The 11,930-nt window shown below is 39.3% G+C and overlaps 1 protein-coding gene across 1 annotated transcript in view; it reads right to left on the reverse strand.

The window, feature by feature from the left end:
• LOC117440673 (myelin transcription factor 1-like protein) overlaps nt 1-11,670 on the reverse strand; it is a gene marked incomplete at its 3' end in the record, with an annotated part of 33,442 nt that extends 21,772 nt beyond the window's left edge. The window contains exons 1-2 of the mRNA XM_034076910.2: nt 11,660-11,670; nt 11,462-11,524 (exon numbers count right to left, since the gene is read on the reverse strand). Coding sequence (XP_033932801.2) covers nt 11,462-11,524; nt 11,660-11,670 — 74 coding nt within the window. The remainder of the gene's footprint in view (nt 1-11,461; nt 11,525-11,659) is intronic.
• Nucleotides 11,671-11,930: the final 260 nt, after the last annotated feature.

Here is an 11,930-nt window from a genome sequence, read left to right on the forward strand (position 1 = left end):
CACATGTTGAACACAAATACCTGTACTTTCTACTTCTTACATGTTGAACTCAAATACCTGTACTTTCTACTTCTTACATGTTGAACCCAAATACCTGTACTTTCTACTTCTTACATGTTGAACCCAAATACCTGTACTTTCTACTTCTTACATGTTGAACTCAAATACCTGTACTTTCTACTTCTCACATGTTGAACACAAATACCTGTACTTTCTACTTCTTACATGTTGAACTCAAATACCTGTACTTTCTACTTCTCTCATGTTGAACTCAAATACCTGTACTTTCTACTTCTTACATGTTGAACCCAAATACCTGTACTTTCTACTTCTTACATGTTGAACCCAAATACCTGTACTTTCTACTTCTTACATGTTGAACCCAAATACCTGTACTTTCTACTTCTTACATGTTGAACTCAAATACCTGTACTTTCTACTTCTCACATGTTGAACCCAAATACCTGTACTTTCTACTTCTCACATGTTGAACACAAATACCTGTACTTTCTACTTCTTACATGTTGAACTCAAATACCTGTACTTTCTACTTCTCACATGTTGAACCCAAATACCTGTACTTTCTACTTCTTACCTGTTGAACACAAATACCTGTACTTTCTACTTCTTACCTGTTGAACACAAATACCTGTACTTTCTACTTCTTACATGTTGAACTCAAATACCTGTACTTTCTACTTCTTACATGTTGAACTCAAATACCTGTACTTTCTACTTCTTACATGTTGAACCCAAATACCTGTACTTTCTACTTCTTATATGTTGAACCCAAATACCTGTACTTTCTACTTCTTACATGTTGAACTCAAATACCTGTACTTTCTACTTCTTACATGTTGAACTCAAATACCTGTACTTTCTACTTCTCTCATGTTGAACTCAAATACCTGTACTTTCTACTTCTCTCATGTTGAACTCAAATACCTGTACTTTCTACTTCTCTCATGTTGAACCCAAATACCTGTACTTTCTACTTCTCTCATGTTGAACTCAAATACCTGTACTTTCTACTTCTTACATGTTGAACTCAAATACCTGTACTTTCTACTTCTCTCATGTTCCAAACAGCTGGTTTCTTTAGTCTGAATGTGTGTTTGGTGCGTGGTCATTATTCTTCAGAGTCACTGCGTGCCTATTGGTTGGAACACGATCCGTGTATCCATCACTTCCTGGTCTTCTCTAAAGAAGAGGGACCAATGGAAACGTTGTCATGTTGCCGTTGGTCAGCATGGAAACATTCATTAGCTAACAATGACATTATTGTTCTATTGATATAAAGGGAGGTCAGGTACTCTTTAAAGCAGCTGCTAGTTATGGGTACTTTTTACTGAAGTACACTTCAAAGCCTCTTTACTTTTACTTGAGTAAAGAAGTTTAGTCAGTACTTCTACTTTTACCAGAGTATTTTTAAACACGAGTATCTGTACTTTTAGTAAAGGATATGTGTACTTTTGCCATCTCTGAAGCTTTCCCTCCTGCCACTAACGAACCAAATTTAGCCAAAGCAAACACAACTGGGTTGCCCAACTTGCCAGTATGTTATATTGGAACTATTAGTTGGTTTATAGACAAAAGATCACAACTGTAATAATCAACATTGACTTGAGAGTTCATAATATAGCCTGTGTCTTCTTATGATCGTATAATAACCTACCCGCGAATTGCAAGAAAGTGCAAACGTTTTAATCATATGAATGAATGGGAAATCGACGTGAGCAGAGCTCAAAATCATTAAACATACTGTAACGAAGAAAAAATATTCAAAGTTCAAACAGCTCTCCAGACTTTCAACTTTATTTGACTATAAGGGTTTTTTGGATATATGGAATGGTTTTCCGAAAATCACAGTTCAAGTTTTGTGACCATTTCAAATCTTGATGCACTTTTGAAGATAAGATTTTGATGAAATGGCTTAACTTTTACATCACGATGGTCTTCAGAAAAAGCACAAGGTATTTCTTCTTCTGCTGGTCCATGTGTGAAGACACTGCAGATTATTTTTTACTCGCACTCGCTAAGAAAGAGAATCAGCCTCTTAAAAAAAAACACCCCAAAGCTTATTCAAGCAGGGACTCAATTACGCAAATCCCATAATAGTCATTAACTGTGGGGAAAATTCAGTTTTAATTGCTCTCAAACAGCAAGCACAATTATACACGGCTTTAATGTGGATTTTAGGAAATCAATTAGCCCATTTCCATATGAAAGAGCTTATTTTGTGTTGGGAGGGAAAGTTGGAGGAGGTGACTGAAAACGCTGAGTGTTGACAATAAAATTAAATCATTTAATCATTCAACAATTAAGTGCCAATGTCTCAATCACCTGCTTCTGAACCAACCTTCATATGAAGTACAATTCCATTTTTTTGAATGCCTCTTAAAAACTGGCATGCTTGATATTGTTAAACGGACCTGGGGTTTTCGTTCAAATCGAAAACATCGATAAACCAGCTGAAAAGCAAGATCAGTTTCCATATTTGCAGAATGTAGAGCACAACAGACAGTAGAGTATCATTGCTATATTTGCCAAAACAGATGCTGAGATTGCAAAACAGTTGATGTCATTACGCTGAAAACAATAGAGGACCTAGGATTGATCCCTGTGGAACTCCGCAGGGAAGCTTGATTTTATGGGTTTAACTTTTTAGGGATTTTTAAATTAGAAACCAGTGAGATAACCAATATTATCCTTCTAAGGAAACATAGTGGGAGCAGTATAATTATATTGCATTAGTAAGCAAATGTATATGAGAGCATTGAAGGTTTATTCCATTAGATGTTTTCATTTTTATTTCACGTATGGTCTGTACTTGTTTCAGTTCCTTCATGAAAGGACAGATATTCAATTTACTACAATTAATTACTTGATTTTGTTCATGATTAGGCAACAAGCCAATACACAATTATAATTGTAGGATTGATTAAGAAGGAGAGACTTTGTGAGAGAGAGAGAAAATCTATTTCATGTAACACTGCGGCATGTATTTCTACCAGAAAACACACACACACCAATTCTCCTCAAATGATCCCTCCATCTTGTGTGTGTGTGTGTGTGTGTGTGTGTGTGTGTGTGTGTGTGTGTGTGTGTGTGTGTGTGTGTGTGTGTGTGTGTGTGTGTGTGTGTGTGTGTGTGTGTGTGTGTGTGTGTGTGTGTGTGTGTGTGCGTGCGTCGGTGCGTGCGTGCGTGTGTGTGTGTGCATGTTTGTGTGTGTGACCTTAGCCACCTTGCTGTCTCCCGCCAATTAAAATTCTGGTGGTAATTAAAGCAGATCAGAAACCAGGGAATGCTGCAGACAGGGGCGAGAGACTATGCATGGTAATTATGTGAGGGAGAGAGAAAGGGGGAGGGGGGGAGTTCACACATCACATTTTGTCTTCGTGCTGAACTGATCTGCTGCAGTCTGATATGATGCACTGCGATTGATTATATCCTGCGTGTTAAATCGATCGATATCTCATTGGTTTTCCGTATGAAGACACCTTGACTGATGCTAACGAGGACTAGCTCAAATATAGGCAGTCCATTTTTGTCTGAAAATGATGTTTTGAGGACCGCATTCCCAACATCATATCATATGTACGAATGAAGAGAATATACCATAACACGGCGTCTGCAGAAAGAATGTTGCATTATGGGTTGTTTGAAGCCTCATGTCGCTAAGCTCACATTATTTTAAATCTGTTTACAGTGTTCCAAAGGACAGAATCCTTTATTGGTCCCACAGCGGGGACATTTACAGTGTTGCAGCAGGAAATAGGGTAAAGTAACAACAATTGTTGAAAACATGCAAGATATAATAAGTTAAAATTAGTCTCTGTCTCTATGAGGACACCTTGGGTCCATAATTGTCTCTGAAGGGATTTAAAGAGTGCATCATTCTCTCTACTGGGTCACCTAGAGTCCATGTTTGTCACATTGAGGACACCTGTAGTCCATTATGTTCTCTAGAGGCTCTTTGAGCATTGAGGCATTACCTCTACATGGACCTAGTGTCCATGATTGTCTCTATCAGGACTTCTAGCATCCTTTTAGTCTTTACAAGGACACCAATATTACATTTTCTTCCTAATCGGTACACTTGTAGTCCACTATTTTCTCTAAAGGGACACTTAGAGTCCATTTCTGTCTCTATGAAGCAACTAAAGTCCATTTCTACATTTACACCTGGCATACCATTTTGTCTCCATGTGGACACCTTGGTAATTTGTGTCTCTGAGAGGTAACCTGGTATCCATTTATTTGTATTTTTGGACAACAGGAGTCCATTATTGTCTCTTTGAGGACACCTGGAGTGCATTTTGTCCAAACGAGGACACCTGGAGTGAATTTTGTCCGAACGAGGACACCTGGAGTAAATTGCTGTCTCTGTGGACCCCAGAAAAGTCAATTTTCTTCGCTGTGAGGACATTTTTCAGTCCATAATATTCTCCTATACCTTTGTCAACTTATCGAGCAAACAGAGGCTGTGATTAAACCCAGAGCATGACTGACTGTTGCTACGGTTACCTGCAATTTAATATACCTTGAGCTCTTATTTAGACCAGAAGCATGTTGCCTACCTATCAACCAATCAGAAACGAGTATTCCTGTGACTGTGACGCAATCATTTTCGCTCACTTAATTGAGACATACATTACATTTCCGAGTAAACTATACATGTTTTCATTGATAAAAATAGACACTATATGACAGAACTTTGTTATTTATCCTTTTTTTGTATTAGCTAAGAATATAAAACATTAAAAAAAAACTATAATGTAAAATAAACTTGCAAGACTATGAAAACATGATTGTTTTTGTATCCCTTATTTAGAAGTATGTGTTAGTACTATTATTATTATGAGTTTTTTCTCACTTTCACACACAATTAAACACGTAAACATGCCATATTGAACAGAGACACCCTTAATTACGAATATAAGTCACAATAACGGCATGAAGGTATTAATAGACTCATTGTGAATATTATTCCATCATGTATTTTGATTGTTTTGCACAAATAAAACATCAAAAAGTATGGTTTAAAATCAACTTGCAGGTCCATGAAAAATAATATATCATGTATCCTTTACTATTTGTATTTATTAGCAGTATTATTATGTTATTTTCCCGCTTAATTACAAATATAACTCACAATAACTGCCAGATGTTATTATCAGGCTCAATATGACTATTATTTCATTGTTTTTTAATGTTTTATTTAATGTTTTTGCACCAATAAAACATCCAAAAAGTATTGTTTAAAGTGACCGTGCATGCCCATGACAAGAAACATATTTAATTGTTATGTTTTCATGGCTAGAAATAATAAAAAGTTAGTCCTTGGTGTCACTGCAGAGAGTCATTCAGACGACAGAAATATCTTCTGCAGTGTGATAATTAAATCTAGGTGTGTGTGCGTGTGTGTGTGTGTGTGTGTGTGTGTGTGTGTGTGTGTGTGTGTGTGTGTGTGTGTGTGTGTGTGTGTGTGTGTGTGTGTGTGTGTGTGTGTGTGTGTGTGTGTGTGTGTGTGTGTGTGTGTGTGTGTGTGTGTGTGTGTGGCAATGCTTTGGCACCAACAGAAGGTGTGTGTGTGTGTCAGTGTGTGTGTGTCGGTGTGTGTGTGTGTTTAATGTGGGCGACATGATGTTCACATCCTATACTAGCGGTTGCCATTGGAGACAGGCTGCATCCCTCCTGGTCCTCATACTGCAGCACGGTGCTGTCGCCATGGTGACATCCTCCAGAGAGGGAGACAAAGAAAGGTAGGAGAGAGAGAGAGAGAGAGAGAGGGACAATGACTTTGAACACCCCCCCCCCCTTCCCCCTCGAATCATTCATTCAGCACACAGACTGTTTCTGCTTCAGGAAGTTATAGATCCCAGTGATGTGGAGAAATGTTGAGATTTACTCTAAAAACCAAAAAGGGAGGAGCAGGAATGAGTGCTTTCCTGCTCCATCGTGTGGAAGTCAATGCTTATGTGCATGTGTTTGTGGTTGTTAGCCTGGAATAAGGTCTGTGGTTATGATATTAAAATATGTTAGACAAAGAGTGGTGCAGCAATGAGTCCTAAAACCTGGAAATTCATCCGTATTTGACCACTTCTTGTTCCCTCTGCAATGGGTTTTTAATGTGTTTTTGGTTGTTAGCCTGAAATAATACGAAACAAATACGTCAGTAAATAACTCACTGGTGAATTTAAAAACCGCGGTAGCTAACAAGTGTCTAAATGAGACGAGTAAACGTCATCACGGCCAACATTAGGCACCTTTAGCTTAGCGGTGGTGACGTGAAGTCATGTGACCGTGCTGTAGTTCCTTTAAAGCCCAACATTAGCCTCCTTTAGCTTAGCGGTGGTGACGTGAAGTCATGTGACCGTGCTGTAGTTCCTTTATAGCCCAACATTAGCCTCCTTTAGCTTAGCGGTGGTGCCGTGAAGTCATGTGACCGTGCTGTAGTTCCTTTATAGCCCAACATTAGCCACCTTTAGCTTAGCGGTGGTGACGTGAAGTCATGTGACCGTGCTGTAGTTCCTTTATAGCCCAACATTAGCCACCTTTAGCTTAGCGGTGGTGACGTGAAGTCATGTGACCGTGCTGTAGTTCCTTTATAGCCCAACATTAGCCACCTTTAGCTTAGCGGTGGTGACGTGAAGTCATGTGACCGTGCTGTAGTTCCTTTATAGCCCAACATTAGCCACCTTTAGCTTAGCGGTGGTGACGTGAAGTCATGTGACCGTGCTGTAGTTCCTTTATAGCCCAACATTAGCCACCTTTAGCTTAGCGGTGGTGCCTATATAATGTCTCACACATGAGAAGCCACACGGGTTGAAAGAAGGTTGGGATGGGGGATAGATCTGCAGAAATCTACCAAAAATAGATATTTATGGATTGAAGTTTCCCAGTGGCCTCCATAAGTATTTAAAGGAATGCGTTTGGAACCATCAGCTCCTTCTTTTATGTCAGGATTATTTTAGGTACATTTTCAAACAATTGTATGCTTTTAAATACTTTTAGCACAAGGCAGCGACCTAAGAGAATGGATAACGTGAAGGGATCTAAATATTCTCTGAATTTATTTCCCCAGAGTCGACAAAAAAGCAACCATTTTACTCAACTTGAGCAGATCCTCACTACTTCCAGTAGTCTTGCATTTTTGCCAATTGTTATCTATATACTTCACATTTTCTCGTTTTGCCTTTTGTGAAGACTCTACATGTTAAACAAAACAAGTTGATCAATGTTTTGGTGGAGTTGGAAGAAACTTCCCAAACCTGTATAGAAAGGCGGAAAAAGGTGGAAAACTAGGAATGCTTGTGCAGATGCCGTGTTCTCTATCTCTCTCCGAGTCTTTGTGAAATCAGGTTTGTGTACAGTGCCGTCCTGTGATCAGCTGATGATTCACTGATTAAGGGATTCAGCATGCCGTGTCCCCGGAGAGGAAGACATCATACGACCTACTTCTCTTTCTAAATCTCTGTCTGCCTTTCTTTCTCCGTCACTTCAGTAATTTGTCAGCAGGACTATTTATGAGACACGATAAAAGGGAAAACCAGTCCCGCGGTGAGATTTTGTTTACCTCCCGTTTCCACTGTTGAGAAACGAAGCAAAGCTAGAATGCATGAAAAGTCCTTAAAGGGGCCTTAACATGTTTCTTTGGGGCTTTCCCCTTTCTTGTAGTGCGTTGTTGTGCATGTAAAATCCCATGGCGGTATGAAAAAATAAAGACATTTTTAACATTAAAACATTAACATCTACAATCCTGGGCATCTTCGTCTGCTTATAAAAGACATCTTTACATAAAGCAACTTGCAAACCTTATGCTACATCCTTTAAAATAATCTATTTATAATAAGCAGAGCTCTTATTTTGAAATGTTCCTGAAAATCTTTGTGCACTTTGCAGCACCATCAGTCTGCTCTGCCAGCGACTCGCCATCCTGCCTTTCTCATTATCTCTCCGCTACCTCGAGCATCAAACCACCGCTGGCCTGAGCCGTGTAACCTCTATATACAGCCGCCCACACACACACACACACACACACACACACACACACACACACACACACACACACACACACACACACACACACACACACACACACACACACACACACACACACACACACACACACACACACACACACACACACACACACACACTATTAAACCAATACCGTAGAGATGTTCTGAAATAACATCAAATCATCTCAACGAGAGCTTTGATTTCATAACGTATGTTTAATTCTATTCAAAACGGGGAAAATACTCAAATGTCCTCCTACACATCCAGCCTTCAAATTTAATTTTCTTCGAGTGAAAGCCTCTGTGGTGCACTTCAATGCAGCTGCAGTGCACCTGCTTTGATGTATATTTCACCTGGTTTATACCAAAGAAAAGGTGCCGTTTCAACCTGGATCTGCAGAAGAATGTCACCCAAAAAATTGCGTTCAACATATTTGAATTGGAGGAGAATGAAATCATGACATATAGGTGCCTAGTCTTTGATTTATTGTAAGAAACATAAGATAGTATTAAGACTAAAGCACTGGTATCATTCTATAATGGCGGTTTTACTGCAGAAAACCCTACAGCAATGGACGAGCTTAAAAAACTCGTAGCAAGCGTTACTTCTTGCAGCAGCCCCCCTGCGTATATTTCTAATTCAATGTTTCCAAAGGCTCCAGAGATCTGAGGAAGAGACCATGGAGCAGTCTGCAGGACGGACAGCCATCGGGGGATTTGACCCCCGGACGTCACAGCTCCAGTCTCCTCCTGATTGGTTTTCCTGTGACCGAGCATTAGATTTACTTCGCTGGAGGCGACGACCTGCAGAGCTCTGAACGTCCAGGAGACATGAGACCGTGACGTGAATTAATTTATTGTTCGTACGATTCTGACTCTGAGCTGCTGAGTGAGACGTTTCAATTTTGTATCCGTTTTAATTGTTCGATGTCCTATATATACAGAGATGGCAAAAGTAAACACATTCTTTGCTGAAGTAGAAGTACAGATACTGGTGTTTAAAAATACTCTGGTGAAAGTAGAAGTACTGACTAAACTTCTTTACTCAAGTGAAAGTAAAGAGGCTTTGAAGTGTCCTTCAGTAAAAAGTACCCATAGCTAGCAGCTGCTTTAAAGAGTACCTGACCTCCCTTTATATTAATAGAACAATAATGTCCTTGTTAGCTAATGAATGTTTTCATGCTGAACAACGGCAACATGACAACGTTTCCATTGGTCCCTCTTCTTTAGAGAAGACCAGGGGTCTAGTATTTATAAAATACTAACTTGACGGGAAAACGTGCGGTCCTCCACGCAAACTCTAACTACCCATGCGTACGCACTAAGCACAACAACGGGAGAGACGAGAAACTGCGACACCGTTGGCAGAAAGAAGAATGGAGAGAAATGTGTGGAAATAATACCATAAATAAAATGTTACCTCTCATTTATCATATATGAAGAATTCATTTTCAAACATTGATTAAAGTCATCTTAAAATAATTTAACAATGTTTGAGACTCCTCAGTGCTCACAAACATAACTTGGAGAAATAAATAAATACGGATATGATATTTAAAACCACCTCGAATATGTTGTGTTAATGTTATGAAATGTTTTCTCATAAATGACGCGGTAAGCAGGAAGACAGAATTACGTCTAAACTGACGCCGTGTTGCATTTCTATAGGTCGTAGATACGAGCATGGTTTTACATACTATCACGTTTAATCGTGTTTTATGCCGTTTGCTAAGACTTGATAAGTCGCTCGTAAAACACAGGAGGTATGGAAACTAAGAACACCATGTGTGGTAAATTGTACAGCTAATATAACACAACACATTAGTTGTATTTCATTTAACTGGAGGATATAGAGTTTGGGGGGGGGGCTGAGACGCACAGGCTGCAGTGGAGCCGCTGCGCACAGCTGATCGACAGCTGGGACACAAACCACCAAATACGAAAACATAATTCAGATCCAGTCGCCATGACTCCACACCGCTCATTTCTTACAGTCTCTCATCAAGGGGGGCGGTCTCCTGTCCCCGGTACAAACACACTGCCTGAGGAAGGCTATGTGTATTTATTTTGTCATTAACCTTTTTCGAGCCATTTATTTATTTATGTTGGTGACGATCCGACCTCCATGCTGCTACTCTGGTTCAAACTGCATCCACCATACAATATGATTTATCTCGATGTCCCCAAAATAACCAAGACCTGACACGGTGTGAGATGTCTTTTTTTATCTGTTCTGTCGTCATTTCCTGCGATCTTCTTCATGCAGTCAGTCAGAATGAATGCATGGGCGTTTCTTTGACTATTTATAGGCACATATGAGCGTTACGTGAAGCCCGCAAAAGCTGCACCGCATTTCGAGTCGGTTGTAATTTATAAAGGGAAACCGGCGTAGGAAGTGCCGTACGCACTTTCCTCGCCGGTACGCAATGTTTGGTGAATCGGAAAATGTCGGGACATTTCTGTACCTATTTTTTGGATTTCTACTACGTAAGCAACCTTCACACGTGAATCCTACGCACGGCGTTATAAATGAGGCCCCAGGAAAGGATGGATACACGGATCGTGTTCAAATCAATAGGCACGCAATGACTCTAAATAATAATGATCACGCACCAAACACACATTCAGACTAAAGGAACCAGCTGTTTGGGAAATGAGAGAAGTAGAAAGTACAGGTATTTGAGTTCAACATGTAAGAAGTAGAAAGTACAGGTATTTGAGTTCAACATGTAAGAAGTAGAAAGTACAGGTATTTGAGTTCAACATGTGAGAAGTAGAAAGTACAGGTATTTGTGTTCAACATGTGAGAAGTAGAAAGTACAGGTATTTGAGTTCAACATGTAAGAAGTAGAAAGTACAAGTATTTGAGTTCAACATGTAAGAAGTAGAAAGTACAGGTATTTGAGTTCAACATGTGAGAAGTAGAAAGTATAGGTATTTGAGTTCAACATGTAAGAAGTAGAAAGTACAGGTATTTGAGTTCAACATGTAAGAAGTAGAAAGTACAGGTATTTGAGTTCAACATGTGAGAAGTAGAAAGTACAGGTATTTGAGTTCAACATGTGAGAAGTAGAAAGTACAGGTATTTGAGTTCAACATGTAAGAAGTAGAAAGTACAGGTATTTGTGTTCAACATGTGAGAAGTAGAAAGTACAGGTATTTGTGTTCAACATGTAAGAAGTAGAAAGTACAGGTATTTGTGTTCAAAATTTAAGAAGTCAAAGTAAAAAGCTGTCAGAAAAATAAGTAGTGGAGTAAAGTACGGATTACAGAAAAATGTACGTAAGTACAGTAACAAAGTATTTGTACTCCACTACATCCCACCTCTGTCTATATATATATATATATATATATATATATATGTTCCACTGTTGGAGGAGTCTGTGACTTCTGATTATCTTTTTTTTTTAATTTAAAAGACTTGAAGGGGTTCATACCTGCGATGTCTGGCGTACTTCCCGCTGACGTGACCGCTGCCATCACAGCCTGGAGTGGGACAGCTGAGGAGGAAACACACACACACACACGTTATATATGTTTTTGTGCATGTAAATAGTCGGCAAAAGCTAAAATCAATGTGTTCCCTTCACACTCTCCCCCTGCCTGAAACGCCTCAATAGGACTCCTTTGTTTACTTCCTGAACATAGTGATATTCCCCTTTGGTACTGATCTTTGATTCTGGAATTTTAAAATTAGAAAAATTGAAACCCATAAAATTGAGCTTTCCTGTGGAGTTCCACAGGGGTCAATCCTAGGTCCTCTATTGTTTTCAGCGTAACTACGTCCAATGTTTTTCATCAAATCACAGCATCCTTTTTTGCAAATATTCCTACCATATATAACGTCAGCAGGAGAGGAATCTTTAAAGTAGAGATACTACATACTGATATACACCTGAACATCAG

The sequence above is a fragment of the Pseudochaenichthys georgianus genome, unplaced genomic scaffold (assembly GCF_902827115.2).
Source record: "Pseudochaenichthys georgianus unplaced genomic scaffold, fPseGeo1.2 scaffold_1119_arrow_ctg1, whole genome shotgun sequence".
Classification (NCBI taxonomy): Eukaryota; Metazoa; Chordata; class Actinopteri; order Perciformes; family Channichthyidae; genus Pseudochaenichthys; species Pseudochaenichthys georgianus.